Source organism: Saccostrea cucullata, unplaced genomic scaffold, assembly GCF_032062105.1.
Source record: "Saccostrea cucullata isolate Sc308-1 unplaced genomic scaffold, CSIRO_AGI_Scuc_v1 ctg923, whole genome shotgun sequence".
Lineage (NCBI taxonomy): Eukaryota > Metazoa > Mollusca > Bivalvia > Ostreida > Ostreidae > Saccostrea > Saccostrea cuccullata.
The window spans coordinates 274,729-292,090 of NW_026936399.1; the positions used below are offsets into that span (position 1 = coordinate 274,729).

Consider the following 17,362-nt stretch of genomic DNA (forward strand, 5'->3'; position numbering starts at 1 on the left):
TATTTATTCTGTACTGATAATTTTGGTCTTTAAAGTTTAAACTTGATCTTTCAGACCCATTTTTGCAAACAAACAAAAAATTACTTTGGCCATGACTTTTGAATGGTTAGAGCTAAGGTTTTTACAGTGCTCTAGTTTTTATAATTCTTCTTGACAAGAGCTTACCCTGAGTACCAACAATTTGACCCTTTGACCTTAGAGTTTGACCCAAATTTTTAAAATCTTAACCGGTACCTTTTGCAACCTTTTGAACAACTGATGCTAATTAAGGCTTACATATTTCACATGTATATTCCTTGTGACAAGGCCTTTCTTTGAAGAATATTTATTTTGCCTCTTTGATCCTCACCTAAGAGGTTGACCTACTTTTGAAAAACTTTACTCTTAAAAATAACTTTTGAATGACTGATGCTTATTAGTGCTTCTTTTATTTCACAGGTGTTTTCCTTGTGACAAGACTTCCCCCCAATACTATTATTTTTCAGCTGTTGAATTAGAATTTGACTTGCATTTGATGTAGAGATAATTCATTAATGTATAAAGTGGGGAATTCGAAGTCCAAAACCATTTTTATGTATAATTTAACCTCAATATCTCTAATCTTCAGATATTATACATGTATCTCCCAGTTTTCTTTCTCTCATAATGCAATAAAGTTTAAGATGCTAAGAATAATGTGAATAATTAAAATCCCCCCAACCCTCTTAATTTAAGCTAGATCTTCCCATGCTACGTGTAACTTTGGTTGAGTCATGATAAAAAATAATAGTCAGTAAATGCTGATAAACTTAAGTAAATTTCATATGTATACAAACTATTGATATTTATTGAATGACTAAGAACTTAAATTAAAATCAGTAAAAATTTAATGAAGCTAGTAGTATTATGCAAATTAATGAAATATTAAGACAACTTTGAAATTTCCTTTTAACATGCTTGATAGCTCCACAATTTAAATACTAAAAATAATGAATACATCTCTTCTTCAACAAATAGTTGCAAAGAATTTTTTAGTCATACAGTTTTTTTTTAATGTCTTGGTTGCATAAATGACAGGAAATGCCCCTAAAAATAGCACTTTTCACCAATGAAACTCCATTCTAACTGATAGCGCTGTCAGTAAAATATGCTGCTACTTTAAAAATAAGTAATTGTTCCATACAGTGCAATCAGGCCATATTCTTCATCATTGTTAATGAAGATGTCAAGGTTTATATATACCTCAATAGTGCAAAATACAAAAATACCTCACACTCTAACTTAATAGGTCAAAGAGACCCGGGATTTAGTTCTACGTGAATGGGCTTCAGGTATCTAATTTTCAGATAACTCTAATAATGCCCAAATTGCAGGAGTGGGATGCAGTTGGTTCAAAAATAGCAACAGAGAATTGATTTTGTAATTAATCTACAACGTAAGGTATGCAATTTTCAAATTTGCAGCACTGCAGTTTTGTGACAATTTCAATCCAATGGCAATATTTTTTAGGTCTCTTGGAGACAACTGGATCTCCATAAAAAAGAAAAGTATGGCTACAACAGACATAAAACTGACAGCTCTATATTGGTAATAATAAGTCGTTATTCAGCCTACCAGAACTGTAATAAAGACATAGTCTCTAACTTTTTCTTTTCTTAATTTCATACCTCTAACTTAATTTATGCAAGGTAACATCTATAAAAAAAATCTTTCAGCAATATGATGATCTAAATGGTTAATTTCAGTAATATGCTTTATGCAGCCTTGCATTGTTCTTAACATAGCGCATTATATCATTAACGTATACATGTACAATGAAAAAGTGAAAAGAGCTCAATCTGCATTGTTTTAAAATATCTAAGTTAGTGTCTTAATTCCGATCATAAAACATGCAACAGCTGCTTGGCATGATTTACGTGACTGTGTTTCCATCCTTTTCCGCTTTTTTTTTTTTTAGATTCAATTGACCAATCACACCTTGAATTGAATAAATGTTAAATTCCTGCAGTCAACAAATGTAACTTTTTTCCCCAGAAGCTGAAACTAGTTTATAAGAGGAAATCTCTATATCAGGAAATCTTTAGTAAAATCTTGTTTCCAAATGTCCAAGTTTTACGATTAGACAAAAGACAGCAAGAAAAATAGATCAATGATACAATTTGATACTGTCTATCATTTGAAGTACAATAGAATTTTAAATGTCAACCTCATGATCTTTAAGAAATTAGCATACGTAAAAAAAAAAAACACACAACAAAGTGTGCACTTAATACGAAAGTACAAACATTGCGACAGTCTATACCTTTTAATGACAAGTTTTTGTATACAGTACGTAGCATATTTGTTTCAAAGTGAGATTGTGAAATTGTAATTCTAGTATTTCTCAGAATAGATTAATTTCTTTGTAAATATGTATAAGTATAATTATAATTAAAGGCATTTTTCCAGATAAAAGTGTGTGTTTAATTCATTTAGCCTACTTGGTGCATTTGATTAACTTATTTATTTAACCCTAAAACTTTCTGACATATAAAAAAGTCAACAAGAAATTTGAATTAAGGATTACACAAAAAAATGTCAAGATCTAAACAAATATGATTGATTATATTCAATGTCAAAAACTGTAATGAAATATGAAGTGAATTTGAAGATTTGATTACCAGTAATTTTTTTTTTTTAAATTATCGATAAATTTCAAACGACTTTAAAATTTGATTGTTCTGGATAGGGAGTTCAAAATCTAGTAAAAACCTAAAAAACAAATTTACACAAAAAATACACGTCTGTAAAATTCAAAGTTAGAAATGAAATTAAAAACAGATAAATATTTAACACTTAACTGAGCAAAACAATTGTTTTTTTTTTAAATGCACTCTAACACAATTGTAACAATTAATGCTACTACATGAATGGCACATGCTCCTGTTTACATTACAAACTAAGGAATTCACTGGTTTGTAAAATTGTACATTTAAATTATGTTCAGCTATTTAAAATATGTAGATATATTGATAGTATTAGGTTTATAAAATGTTGTTTAAAATAAGCATAAACTACGGTAAATTTCTCAAGACCATAGCAATTTCAATCAATTATATATATTTACATTATTACTCTCTCTCTCTCCTCTCTCTCTCTTTGAAATCTTGAAAGGGGTACAGAATTTAAAATCCTTTTAAAAGATTTTTTTTAAATGTCAATCACATATTTTTATGCATAACTTGGTCATTACTAACAGATCAAATTTCCTTAAATTGCCTTATAAAGATGAGTTTTGTGTCATATTAACCATATACATAGTTAATGTGAAAAAAAGTCAATTTTTCTTAAGAATTAATACAGCAATTTTAATTGTATGTGTGAAATTTCTTTTTCGTACTTCTTGATATCAATGCCTTAAATAATGTGATAGAAACTTCACCACATTTAACTAGTACCCTCTTTAAAAAATCATAAACCGTGTGTTAAATAAATATGTATAAATATATGACAATAATTAATTTTTTTTCATCTAAAATTTAATATATGACAGTCTTACCTCCTCTGGGACACTCATTGGCTAAAAGAAGCCCTCCTGAAAGTAACAAGGAGAAGGCCAAAACGTTCACCGATTCCATCCTCATTCTTCATTAGATGTTCCCTTTAATACATACAAAAGGTGATTTCCATATAGTACTGTATATAGTCAATCCAATGTCACTTGATGGTGCTGAGACTCATGCTCTCTGATCCATAACTGATTGAGCCTTGCACTTATATAGGGCTTCATGTTCTACAAAGAGAGAGACACACGTATGATATATACAGCGTTAGAAAATATGCCGATCTGCTTTTTAAATCTAAAACAGTTGCTCGATTGTCAACAATACATGAATACTAATATCAGTTAACCAAGTGTGGGCCATTAACAAAGAGAGGGGGAAAAAAAGCATAAATTTTAAAAACTGATGTCTTAGGAAATCAGAGATCATTAAGAAACCTATAATTCTTATCTCTTAGGTAATTAAAAAAATTGTTGCTTTGTCTCAAACACTTTTGATCTGAATTTTTGACATTAATTTACCAAATGAAGGCATGTTGATAACTGAAAATTCATTGGTTTATGAAATACTAACCAGTTAAAACAAACAAATTGTGTCTGTTTCATTTTGTGACCTATTTCCAATATTAACCACAGTGCCAGCTGTAAATTTGTACCAATTTAAAATTTCATAACAAAAAATGGTTTGTCCTTGGTACTTTACATATGTATCTGTGAATATGTCATGTACATATACAAGCTGGTTATATAACAAAACAACAGCTGTATATACATATACTATGTTTAAAATGCAAATATTTTAATATACATGCATTAGAATATTGCCTTAAAAAGTCTCACCTTTATTAATATTATTTAGTACATGCTAATCTGAGAGAAAATCTTTTCATGTAATAATTAAATTATCAAAACTGCAAATTTATAACTAATGTTAACTGACTCTGCACTTAACACATATTTTTATTTGTAATATATCAAAAATGCATACTCTGACATATATTAACAGACTACTGCATACATGTACCATAAAACAAATGATACCTGATTTTTACATTCTGTTAATGCTCACTGCAAGCTCGTCAGACAGACAGACAAAGTGATGATCTGTACTTTATAGTGAACAAAAGAACGAAATAAGGGCAAAGCATACATTACTCTACTTTCATTGACCGAGAAATATGTATATTTTATAAATTATCTTAATTAAACAAACAACATTCAAAAGAAAGTATGAAATCAATTAATTCATTCATTTACTCTCTAAAACAACATATAACTGCATGTAAATCCATTTTTATCCCAGAGATATCTCTACAGTTAGACCTAATTGTTAGCTGACGGACTTGATGGAACTCGGGGGGAAAAAAAAAAATTAAATTTCATCTCCTGCTGTTAGATGAATTACAGTTTTGCTTGCACATTCCTTCATAATAAGTAAATAATCAAAATGTTTACATTTTGCAGATCTTTTCTTTGCATGCATGAACATATTTAATTTAGTGGATGTTTCATAATAATTTTATGCACTTATTTTATCAGATAAAAATGCAATTAATTCCATGATTTATTGTGTTTCTTCATTCATGTATTTCTTCTTCAATCAAACTGCATCCTAATTTACATTAACTTCCAAGGAAAAATTTCTTGTATGCATGCAGTCAGCTCTATGACCTATAGATAATTTACTAGGAGGAAAACTTCATAAAATTCACGTCAAAAAATTTCCCCATATCTATGTTAGACACTGTATTTTTAGATATTTGAAGTAAAAGTGAAAATGAAAGTCATCCAAAGAATTATTGGAAAGAATTTATATATCTTTTCCAAACAAATCTTAATGGCATTATATTTCAAATTTAATTCACAAGTTTCCTTTTTTTTCATGATTTTATAATGTATACTATGTACTTTTTTTTTTTTGCTTAATAGTCCAGATGTAAATTGAACTAAATGATCTCTGTATACTGAGGTAAAAAATTGATTAATTAATTTTTTTTTCTTAAATTTAAATGTCTTTAGATCACTTCATAGAACCAATTAAGGTGACTGTCAAACATCAATCAGCATCAGCTATAAGCTATAATATCATAGTCACTAACGAATATAAATCTTCAAAAAAAGTATTAAATTTAGTACTACATGTATATAGCTGTCAAATCTTGAAGTAATTAATATATACACTTGAATTATACTGATCACAAATAATATATTTTTTGTACTTTTGAAAAACATGATCAGGATTTGAATTTTGAAATCTTATATAACTAAAATCAAGTTAATTTTATGCCCAACTGAAATATTTTTACTTATTGAAATTTTAATTCCGGCACATTGAAATACAGTACTTATTGAAATTTAAATATATTCACCATAAACAATTTAAGACAAAATAACATTTAAAAACTAATTTATTCATATGTAATCCAGTCCATACAAAAGATCTTCGATTCATATGGGACATTTATAGTCCTATGTACTTGAGGAACAAACACCAGACCATGCAAACCAAATATTATGTTTCAGACTGAAAAACAAAAAGATCTGATAAAATGCAAAGCCTGACATTGAGATATATAAAAATTTGGACATTATAGTCCAGTTTTGATTGACTGATTGTATGTTGTTTAACGTCCCTCTCAAGAATTTTTCACTCATATGGAGATGCCACCTGACAAAAAAAATGCCTATAAAAATTGTCCTTTACTTGGCACTCAGGGCCATTGAGCAAAGGGATCTTTTTTGTGCCAGCACCAACTGTGACACGGGACCTCGCTTTATACGGTCTCATCCAGGACCATTCAATTCTCCACATCTCACAGTGTCCAGTTTTGAAATGCACTGTATACCAAGAGATTGCACATCAGTCAGTTGGGCAATTGACAGTCCCAAGTTTTTAGCATTATAAACTGGCATTCAACAAAGAATGGACTGAAAATTTGATTCCAACTTCTGCATTCTATGAAAAGTTGAACAAAATTAAAATTTCTTTTCAATATATTTGACCAGTACGTGTCATCAAAAAGTAATAATTCACTTTGATATCATAACAACTGTATGATGTGACAGAAAAAGGAACGTCCCAAAATTGACCTTTCACCTATCATACCAGTTAAAAGGGGAAGTAAGCAAGATCAAGGCCGCCAGTATGCCGCGTTGAAAGACTCATTTTTTGTAAACCTGTAAGATTGCTCTTGTTAATTAAATTGCTTTTGCCAGTGAAACCTTTTTCTAATAAATCAAATTTTAAACAATTAAAATAAATTAAAAACAGCTGGCACCTGGTCCGGTGTGCAATATTGTTTCGTCATCAACTTCACCGTTGCTTGGGGTCCCGACGCGAAGAATTTAAAATTCACCTCTCGTCTAAGATGGAAGTAATTACACCTACTGTTTTGCATGAAATCAATACCATTTTCCCCGAAAGTGAAATGCAGTGCAATTCAATGAATGCAAATTCCCTACCTGCATTGTTTTTTTTCATTCTGTAATATCAGCGAAGGTACTTTACAGGGTGATTCTGATGTCAAGTAATTACATAAATGGTCATCAAAGGTAACCAAACAGCTGGGAGTTAGATAGCCACACCAGATATTATTAATAAAAAATTCAAATATTGTCATTCCTCAAAGACATAACACATCTGTTTTTTGTTTTTTCTCAAAACGGCTTTATGTAATTTGCCTTTTTTTCTCTTTCGAATTGAGTCATTACTTAATTACTGCAAACTTGCACTTGCATAAAGATGTTCTTTAAATTATTTTATTTATGCTGAAATGATTTCATCACTTGAAAATGCTCTTGCCATGCCTATGCATGGTCATGCAGGAATGCAGAGGAGCCGATTTGCTCCATATTGTATCAAATTTCTATAATATCCAGAAATTTATTTACAGTTTGAAGTCCGATTTCTTAAGTAGTCTTTTTTCCATGCATGCACAAACTTCCCTAAGGAAGTTACATAATAAATAAAGAAAATAAGAAATAAAGATTCTTTCATGCATATTCAAGGTAACATAGAAGACATGACGGAAGTGTCCTAAATCTGACTAATAAAGGTAGTTCATGAAATCAGAAAGTTTAACTAATTTATAATGAAAATTTTCATATTCTGTGAGTTGAATGACAAACCAGACTGTCCGACTTTATTTGCGTCAAAGAAATTAATTTCATAATGGACTGTCCATAACTGAAATAAATGCATTACTTTATTCCATTGAGTCTCCTAACTTTAACCTTTCCGCTTGACATTTCCCTTGTAATTATTACATGAGGTTTTATCAATACCTGCTGTACCCTAAAATCAATCACTCACAGTACACAACAAAGAGGTATAAACAGCTAGTGACTGACATCATTCTCCTATCCTGCATCAAAATAACCCTTTCCATGAAAAATTATAAATTCAATATAGGCAGGACAATACAAATTTATCAAAAATGGAAATTTCTAAATGAAACAATATGGAGATATCGTACAGTTATTCAAGATCAAAAGTACATAAAACAATACAAAAGTCATATACATGTAGTGAAAAGTGTTTTACCAACACACTCTGACATGCACTTATAATTGTCTTATTTGACACTTGCCACTAAATTCTCAAATTTTGGCCAAATGTTTTTTTTATTACTTCACAGACTGCAAGTAAAATTCTACATTGAGAGGAAATATGTATAAATGAAGGTAACTAAATGTAGTTATTTATGTTGAACATCCTGAATCTTGAACATCTTGAACTTATAGCACACTCCTCTGAATTCCTGACCATGCAGACAGGAGAAACAACAGGCACAAGAGCCTTCAAAGTCACCTGGGTATAATTGTAAAGGATCCATAAGAAGTATATATGATACCACAGAATAAAATAATACATGAAGAAATTCTGCCTCAAAACAAGGGAAAAAGAATGATCTTAGATCTGCAAAAAAAAAAGTCTAATACTCGGCAACAACTCATAATTTGAATGAACTTATTTACTTGCTTGTACATGCCAGAGCTTATAACAAGGGACCATGAAATGAATATATTTTGTTCCCTTAACCAATATGAAAAATGTGTTTATCAGTTTTATAAAATAACAAAAATATATATCACAGAGTTTTCATATTAAACAGACAAAAACAGTGGCATTAGGTGCCCTTAAACTGGACATATCTTTCAAGATGCAACTAAATGCTGGATAAAGCTATCATTTAAAGAATTCATCATTATTGCTTGTTCAACAAATAAATAAAAAGGAAGATTATTTTTCTTATTATATTTAGGTTATTTTTATATATTTCTTAGAAAAGATATGATATCTCTGAAAGTGAAACAACAATCCTCGGGCATGCAGTTCAAATTATTTTTCTTTGTTGTATTCTACAATTGTGTGCTCACTTTTATAATAAGATATGTATGTAATTCACTCTCACTTCAAGGAAAAAAGCTCATGCTGTTCAGATCTCATAAAATCCCTTAGGGTTCATTAAGGAAGCTCTAACAATGCACACTAAAGAGCTCGACTTATAGGGTAGTTTTATGCAGTCAGATCAATTGATCTGCCCTTAGAAGTTATCAAGATTAAAAAGCAATGTAATTTACAGTTAATTACACAATTTGTAATAGATTAAATTATTTTTAGCATTACATTAAGCCAAGAATAAGTAAATGAATTCATTTTTTCCATTAATTTTCCCTATGTTGGTAAACAACAGTGATTTTTTGCTCATGGGTAGTCCACTGTCTTTGAACATTTTTGCTGCAGAAATAAGGCAGGTACCCTATGTTACAAATGAATGAAAAAGTCTCAATATGCTACACCTTTATACGATATATTTTTCTCCAAATCCAAAAAGCAGTTTGTACAAGTGTTAATTCAAAAGAGCTTCCTTAAATACTTGTATTCTGATAAAAGTTAAAACAGATTTATCTGAGTAACAGATCTGAAAGTGGAAAGCTAAAAACTTCCTTACACAAGAAAAAGCTTGAAAACTTTAACCTGACACAGAGTGCCCACCATCATCTTTTTTTTTAGTCATGGCAAGATAGAGGCTCGTGGGCCACAATCCTTACCTGAGTAACTCCTGAAGTATCCCTCACCAGTGTATTATTTATGTATGCTAAGTTTGGGTACAACTGCTCTAGCAGTTTTTGAGGAGAAGGCAAAATATGAACAATTTGCACACAGTTAATCACACAGACAAATTTTAATCAGAAAAGCTCAAATTAACCTTTGGCTCAGGTGAGCTAATTACAGACAACTTTTACATTATCAGCCTGGTCTTTACTGTATTCATTCTTTAAATAGAAAAAAAAAACTTTTTAACAAGATAACCATCAAGAATTCTAAAGAAAATAAAGCAATTCATGAAGCAAATCAAATTCCAAAACAGCAAGTGATTTTTTTTAAAAAGGAAACAAGGATCTAACTATAAAAATACCAGTGTGTATACACTGAACAACTTTTTTTTGTGAAACTGTATACATATTATGCACATTTAATAGGGTTTTAGATATTTAATACCTGAATATTTTCAATGAAAACAAGTTTATCTTTTAAAAAAGATAGGTGAGCTAGCGCCGTAAGCAATTTTTAAACACAGAAATGAGAATCCATGATGAAGTGATTTATTTTGCTGAATTCTTTAATTTTTATCAAAGCTGGAGTGTGATAAAGTTAAAATTTGATTTGTGGACATATAGGTAAAGAAACGAGAGGAGGTGGGGTGTTGACCTATTGGAGTTTTGGCGAAACAGAACATTTATGACCTTTACTGGAGAGGGGGAGACTCTATATAATATGGTGAAGATGCCAATTTAGGCATTGCATGAGCAGGTTTAAGAATAGAATTTCTTGGCAATGTAGCAAAGAAAATACAGGGGAGTTCAAAGGAATATTGAAAATAACTCAAAGTGTATGTTGTATAAAGAAATCCAGAGACTCAAAGTGTATGTTAAAGGTATCTTTGTCAAGAACTGTTAAGTTAAAAGCCATACACATCAGAATTCTTTTTAATACAGGCACGTAGCATCATTTTTGAAAGTGAAGAAAATTTTTTTTTTATGTGAAAAAGTTGACAAGCAAAAAAAAAAAAAAAAAACCCAAACCCCCCCCCAAAATTAAGAGTTGGCCAAACTCCAAAATCCTAGGTGGCCAACTTTTTCAAAGCCAACTTACTATCACTTCCAATTTTCTCCTAACAATCCTTGCTATCACTATACTATGGTTATAAAGCCATATGAACATTTACTATAGTAAAGGTTATTTTTTTAAATAAATAATGGATTTATTCGTTATTTTAGTGTAAATTCTTGTTTCTGGATTTTGTAAGATTGGCTTAATTGACCAATTTGAAATTAGAGTCTATCTTTGGTTGTGCTTAGACGTAAAAAAAAACTCCATTATCTTTGTTTAGAACAATCAGATAATGACTCGGGCTTTTCCGCCATGAAAAAAACGGAAAATTTGAAGTACTATAAATATGTATTTATCTTTAAAGTGTAAGCTACACAATAATTAAACATAGTTATTTAATGCTACAACATGATACAACGAAATTGTTATCGTACGGTCTATCTATAGTAGTTTTCACAGTTTTCCCAGAATGCACGATCGTGAAGCCGAGCATGCGTATTCGAGGAATTTGGACTAACGTAGTTGCTAGCAATAAATAATCATCTATCTAATGCATACAGTGAAAATTTTGCCCCTTTGATGATTTATTTTCGCCCCGTTCGCCCTATAATCACAAGTGGGTGAATTGAAAACGGGACGAATTCAATTTACACAAAATAATTTCTTAAAGAAAACTGTTACTGGGCGAATTTAAAATGGGGCAGAATTGTTGGCAAGTGCGAAAGGGCAAAAATAACATGGAGCGCAACCCTGTCTGCACAGTAAAAAAATTAATTGTTCTGTACATGCAACGATCGACATAAAACACATGTCACTTCTCTGGCAGTGGCGGATCCAGGAATTTCGTAACGGGGGGGGGGGGGGGGTGTCAGTAGAAGGCAGAGGGTCAGGGACGGACGCCCCGCCGCCGGCCCTGGATCCACCTTTGTCTGGATCCTCAGTGGCAAAGAGATACTACACAGTTCTTAATATACCAGCTTAGTAAGTGTATTAAAAATAAGAAAAAGAATGGAAAATTCTAAATGACATGTTAGAATCCACTATTATCTTTGAGTTTCCTATATTACATTATACAGGTCCAGCACAATACCCCGATAAAGGTATATAGCTTGATAAAGCTATATAGCTTTATCAAGGTATTTAAAATACCCTGATCAAGGTATTTTATGTAATGAAAATTCAAAAAAATTCTTTAAAAATTAAATACTGAATGTCGAGTTCTAAGTTTTTGACAGTGTGTCTATTCGTGCATGAAAAACACTCTGGTATCAAAAAGAAAGCATAAAATAACGTCTCCTCTAACGACACGTTTTTCTACTGATTTGTTTGTGTTTGAGTGTTTTACATGCATGGGTGAATTTACTGACAACAACTCAGAACACTTTGTAATTAATTTTTATTATTTTCATATAAAATACCTTGATCAAGGTATTTTAAATTTTAGCTATATAGCTTTATCAACCTGTTATATATAGATTGGGAATTTTATGATATCAAAAGTAAGATTTAATACATGTTTTATTAATATTTTTCTTTATTTTACTATTAACGCAAATAAATTTAAGAGTACAAAAAGAACATAATTCATCTTTCTAAAACATTATGACATGAACAACTTTTTCTATTCTAGTATTCTTGTAAGTAACGCATGTGAATGTTTTAACAATACTCACTGTAGACCATAAATAGTTCAGGTCGGCAATAAATGACGACAGAATTTCAAAGCAAAGGTCACGCTGTGGTTAAAACTAATAAAGATGAGAAACAACCTTAATGAATATATATTAGAATTAAGATCAAAATGATCAAAATTTGGTTTAATTAATGGGCAGCAAACTGCACTAAGTTGTTCCAATTTTTTAAGGTACTTTTACATCGGTGATATATTATTATATATTTTAAGAGCTACTGCAAACTGAAAACCACAACAGACTAAAAATTAATTAACGTCACGGATACTTACGTCTCTATACCATGTCTAACAAGAAGTAAACGGTTTGCATAAATTTATACATGTCACTCGTCTTGTTTGAATAAAAGGGGAGAAAAATTATTAATGGAAATGCATCTCATGATAAAAAAAAATTATAATTATATAATTATATAAATAGACCTGAAACAGTGTGCACATGCCCATTCATTATTCTGAATTTAACAAATGGATGTAAAATAGAGTGCTCCACTTATTAACATGCTGGACAGTGTGTGAAACTTAACCATAGTGATAAAACATGGTTAAATTTAATGAATCTTTGATATATAATTAATGTAATCAAGGCAAAACATGAACCTTTTAGAACACTTCTGTGCCATGCCGAGCCAAGATCTAGAAATGTGTCATTTTTCCTAATGTATGCAGCTTTCTTGTAATTCTTGATTTTATGACAAAAAAGTAGATTAATGAATACTGTCAATGTTTTCATATATGCAAGAAAAATGATTTTTAAAGACACAGGATATATACCATCAAAACATTCACTGACACCATGCACCATCATGTACAGTGGCGTCAGTATATGTCAAACGCTTTATTAACTGGCATCTCTAACAAAATGGCATTGAAGTGAATCTACTGTCCATACTTTTTTTTACCATTTTCAATATATTCTTTCATAATGTCATTTTGTAAATTTTGAAATTACCAGGTGGCAGTAAATAAGATTTAATTTATCCAACAACAATGTACGAAGAAATTTAATTCTTATTTTTAATTTATAATTTCATTAACTGTTACTACTTTTTCAGCCCTCTCAGTCTCAACACACACTAATTATTCCATGATGAAATAACAAAAATTAGTGTCTTTAGACTTGCGCCTGAATTATATAAGTTACCCCCATCTCCACAGATTGTCCTTCAAACTCTGGACAAGAACTTTATTATACTCACTCAAAACTCAGAAAATCAAGGTTTGAGGATTGGCGAACAGATTCATTAGGCCATAGTTGGCTATCAATTTTAACCATATATTAATCAATCCTAGTTAAAATTCTTACTTTCTACTCCCCCCATCATTATGTGATACTCCAACGTCATGCAGAGCATGCATGTCTAAAGCAGCTGATTTTTATCAGATTGATTGAACAAATGACATTTTATATCTGGCCCAATACTGAGTAATATAAACATCCAATCCTCCATCACTCCACAAACACAATTCTTGTGGGTCTCTCTTATCCATTAAGGGATGCTGTAATTGCTGTGTAATGTATAGTATTGTCACAGAAAACGATGACAACCCTAGGACAACAGCGGAGATTTTAATCTTGTTTTGAATTTCACATCAAGCTCCTGGGTGGTCATTACAGTTGATACCAGGGATTGTCTTGCACAAGAATTGCCTTGAATGGTAGATAAACATGGTTCATTTGACAGTTCAAAGGAAGAAATCCCTTTCAAAGTGGATTATATAATCAAGAATCTATGAATAAATTGATAACCAGAAGAAAAAAAAATTAAACAAAAAATGAAATTAAAAGAAAACACTAATTGGGTCTATGTATGTTGATTAGTTTGTTAATTATCATAGTCATTTAAGCTAGCAAACTGTGATTTTAGTCTTGGTAATTGTATATATATGTGAAATGTAGAATAAAGTTAGTGTATAATAATTGTCAACTGAATTAAATGAGTTCTCTAAAATATACAGAAAAACACAAAATAATAATAGCCTTTTTTCCTTTTGATAAGGGACACATCTTCCAGACAAACATGTGCATCAACTGACCAAGTACGATCACTGGTACTTGTGGACAGGACAGAACAGGACATCCCCCCTCCCGATATTCAACCCTGGGGCTTATTTGACATTTTTTTTCACAAATTACATTTATTACACTTATTCATCATGTGTACAATAGGAAAAAATTGTCAAAACCCCAAAATAATAGCCCCACAAAAAAAATACCCTACTAAACATGATAAGAGAGAGAGGTATGCCACTCCAGTTTGTTTACATTGTATCACCAATGGTCTTTCTTGGTTTAAAAACAAGTATTTATTTTATTTCAAGCTAAAATGTCGATTCACATTGTCTCTACATAATATTTCTGTCTTAGTCCATGCTATCGGATTGAATGACTGCATCTCGTAAGAATCCCACAATTTCTCATGCTTACACTGTAAACAGCATTCTAGTCAGAACGTTGAAATTTCTTTAGGTAAACTCAACGGAAGTGCCTATAACCTGTTATGATTACACTCAAGAGTGATTCTGTCTGGTCAAAACTCTCTCAGACATTATTGCAATAAGTGAAACATTCTCTATGCACTTCTATGGCCCAACTGAAACGATCAGTCTTAATAATTTAAATCAATTATTCCAAAGACATTTTAGCAAATAGCAATTAATTATGTTAAAAATTTTATTTCGTTGACAATGACATATTGCTTTATTTAATCATTTCTCCCCAATGAACATGTTTATATTAAATCATGAGTTTAAGAAAATATAACATGCATATTTTAAGCTCTGTCCCAGTGCCCACTGCAAGATTTAAGAAACCTTACCAAATCAGCTATACCCCTCAATCCCTGTAGTAAGGGAAATTTAAATGAATCCCCGTCTCCAAAGGCACTTGTTTCAGAAATAATTTTAACCCACAGTACTAGGCTAATAATATTAATAGTACTAGGACTATGGGTAAAATTTATTATTTCCAAAACAAGTGCCTGTGTCCGTCTCATAAAAAAAAATTGTGGCCACTTATAGTTTAATCTTTTCCTATGTATGACTTTAAAGTGGACAGTATTTGCTGACATTAAAATTCTTATTGATATACCAAACTATTTCATGCACCTGTACATCCATAACATGTATTGCATTAGGCCTATCAAATTACGAAGTCAATATTTTGCAACTGAAAGGTTAAAAACTAGATTATAGACAAGACAGCACCTCAAAACTGTACTTTGATAAATTTTAAGTGATGTGACTAACTATGAAATTGTTTTTATTAATTGAATGAAAATATTTTTTCCACTTACCTTGCTTGACATGAAGTTTTTAAAGTTTATCAGGTACCCGAGCCTGTAAGGTAAACAATACGTTCATAGCCAACTCGTTACTCGACTAATTCGTACAAGTACAGTCTTGTCACAGGGTCATGTGTAGGCCTATAGAGAAAATAAATCGTTTTAAAAAATTAGTAGCTCGGAGAGAAAAAAACACGTGTTTTTTCTCCGAGGTACTAAATTTTCTAACTGATTTATTTCTCTACACAAGATCCTGTGGTCTGGCTTTATACAATATAGCCTAACACACACCCTTAATCATGATCAGTGTTGGGGGGGGGTCTCGATCCATACTTAAGGCGCCTATAGTTGATCATGATTATGCTTCATTCAGAGTATAAGATTTTGAATAAATTCTGCTTCTTTTGAATACAAAAGTAGGTCTGTTGAACTTGAAGTACAGTAACGACAGTTAAAGTTCATTGGTACTTTGATAAGAGAAATAACTCTTAGTGACATAAATGTCTACGCGTACCATTTCTTTTTAAAATTTTCAAGTTAAAGTCTCTCTTTTTTGTCAAATTTTGCCCCGTTAGCTATGCTACAATATTGTTTGTATTTTAATTAACAAATATATTTATTTTGGAAAATCATAAGAGTTAAAGAAATATATATGTATGCAGAGAGACTCCACTAATTTAAGCTCTTTCAAGTGACACCAAGGTCAATGACATTGTGACCTTGACTGTCGCCTATATGCTAAAGATATTTTTTTTCCGCCCTAAGATTTGAACCATAAAAGATAGAGACTTCATATTTGGTATGCATACTCCACTAATCAAGTTCTTTCAAATGACACCAAGGTCAATGACCTAGTGACCTTGACTGTGCCCTCTCCCCTACTTTTTTTCGAACACAACTTTTACTATTGAAAATGTTCATTGCAAGGCTGGAAGGCTGGAAGGCTGGTTGTCCCCCCCCCCACTTTTCGCTTCAGTAAATAGAAATAAGAGTATTGCAGACACGGCAATATATGCAAAAGAAATGGTAATGAAAGAAGGTGGTATTGAAATGAAGTTGGCCTCTACCCCCCCCCCCCCAGAATTTTTTTTTGGTGCCAAGTTTTCAAAAACGATGCTAAAATTGATAAGTATTACACTACATGAATTTGATCAACCACACACTTTTAAAAACTTGTATATGTAAAACGTACACGTGTACATTATAGTAACTCTTTTACTCTTCAACCCCTCTCCCCACTGAAAATTTTTTAGATCCGCGCCTGCGCTCTTGCATTTTTTTAAATTAAAGGGGTGGGATGGGGCTATCGATCAACACTTCAGGCACCTGTGGTTAATCCAGACTTGTAATTAAGTTTATAAATCCAAACTTACAATAGTAGTGTCAATATCATGGTCTACATACATGTTCAACTTACAATACACTGACAAGTTGTAAACCTTAAAAAAAAAATGGACAAAAAAGCAGAATAAATCTTCAAACCTGAAAATCCTATTTCGCACGCGGGTGGGAGGGGGGGGGGGTATTTTTCCCAGTCGAATCCTTTTACACATTTTTTATAGTAAAAACTCAACAAATTTGCAACTCTCTCTCTCTCTCTCTCTCTCTCTCTCTCTCTCTCTCTCTCTCTCAGGGATTTCAAACGTTGGATTAAACCACCATAACCCCCTCTAGACACAGCATCTGATGTTACTTATTTTTCTTTTAATAAAAAAAAAATATACACATACCTAATAATTATTATTAGGTAT

The 17,362-nt window shown here is 31.3% G+C and overlaps 1 protein-coding gene across 1 annotated transcript in view; it reads right to left on the bottom strand.

The window, feature by feature from the left end:
* Positions 1-15,720, bottom strand: part of LOC134245486 (uncharacterized) — a 44,564-nt gene extending 28,844 nt beyond the window's left edge. The window contains exons 1-2 of the mRNA XM_062727759.1: positions 15,624-15,720; positions 3,518-3,751 (exon numbers count right to left, since the gene is read on the bottom strand). Coding sequence (XP_062583743.1) covers positions 3,518-3,602 — 85 coding nt within the window. The 5' untranslated portion in view covers positions 3,603-3,751; positions 15,624-15,720. The remainder of the gene's footprint in view (positions 1-3,517; positions 3,752-15,623) is intronic.
* Between the last annotated feature and the right edge of the window lie 1,642 nt (positions 15,721-17,362).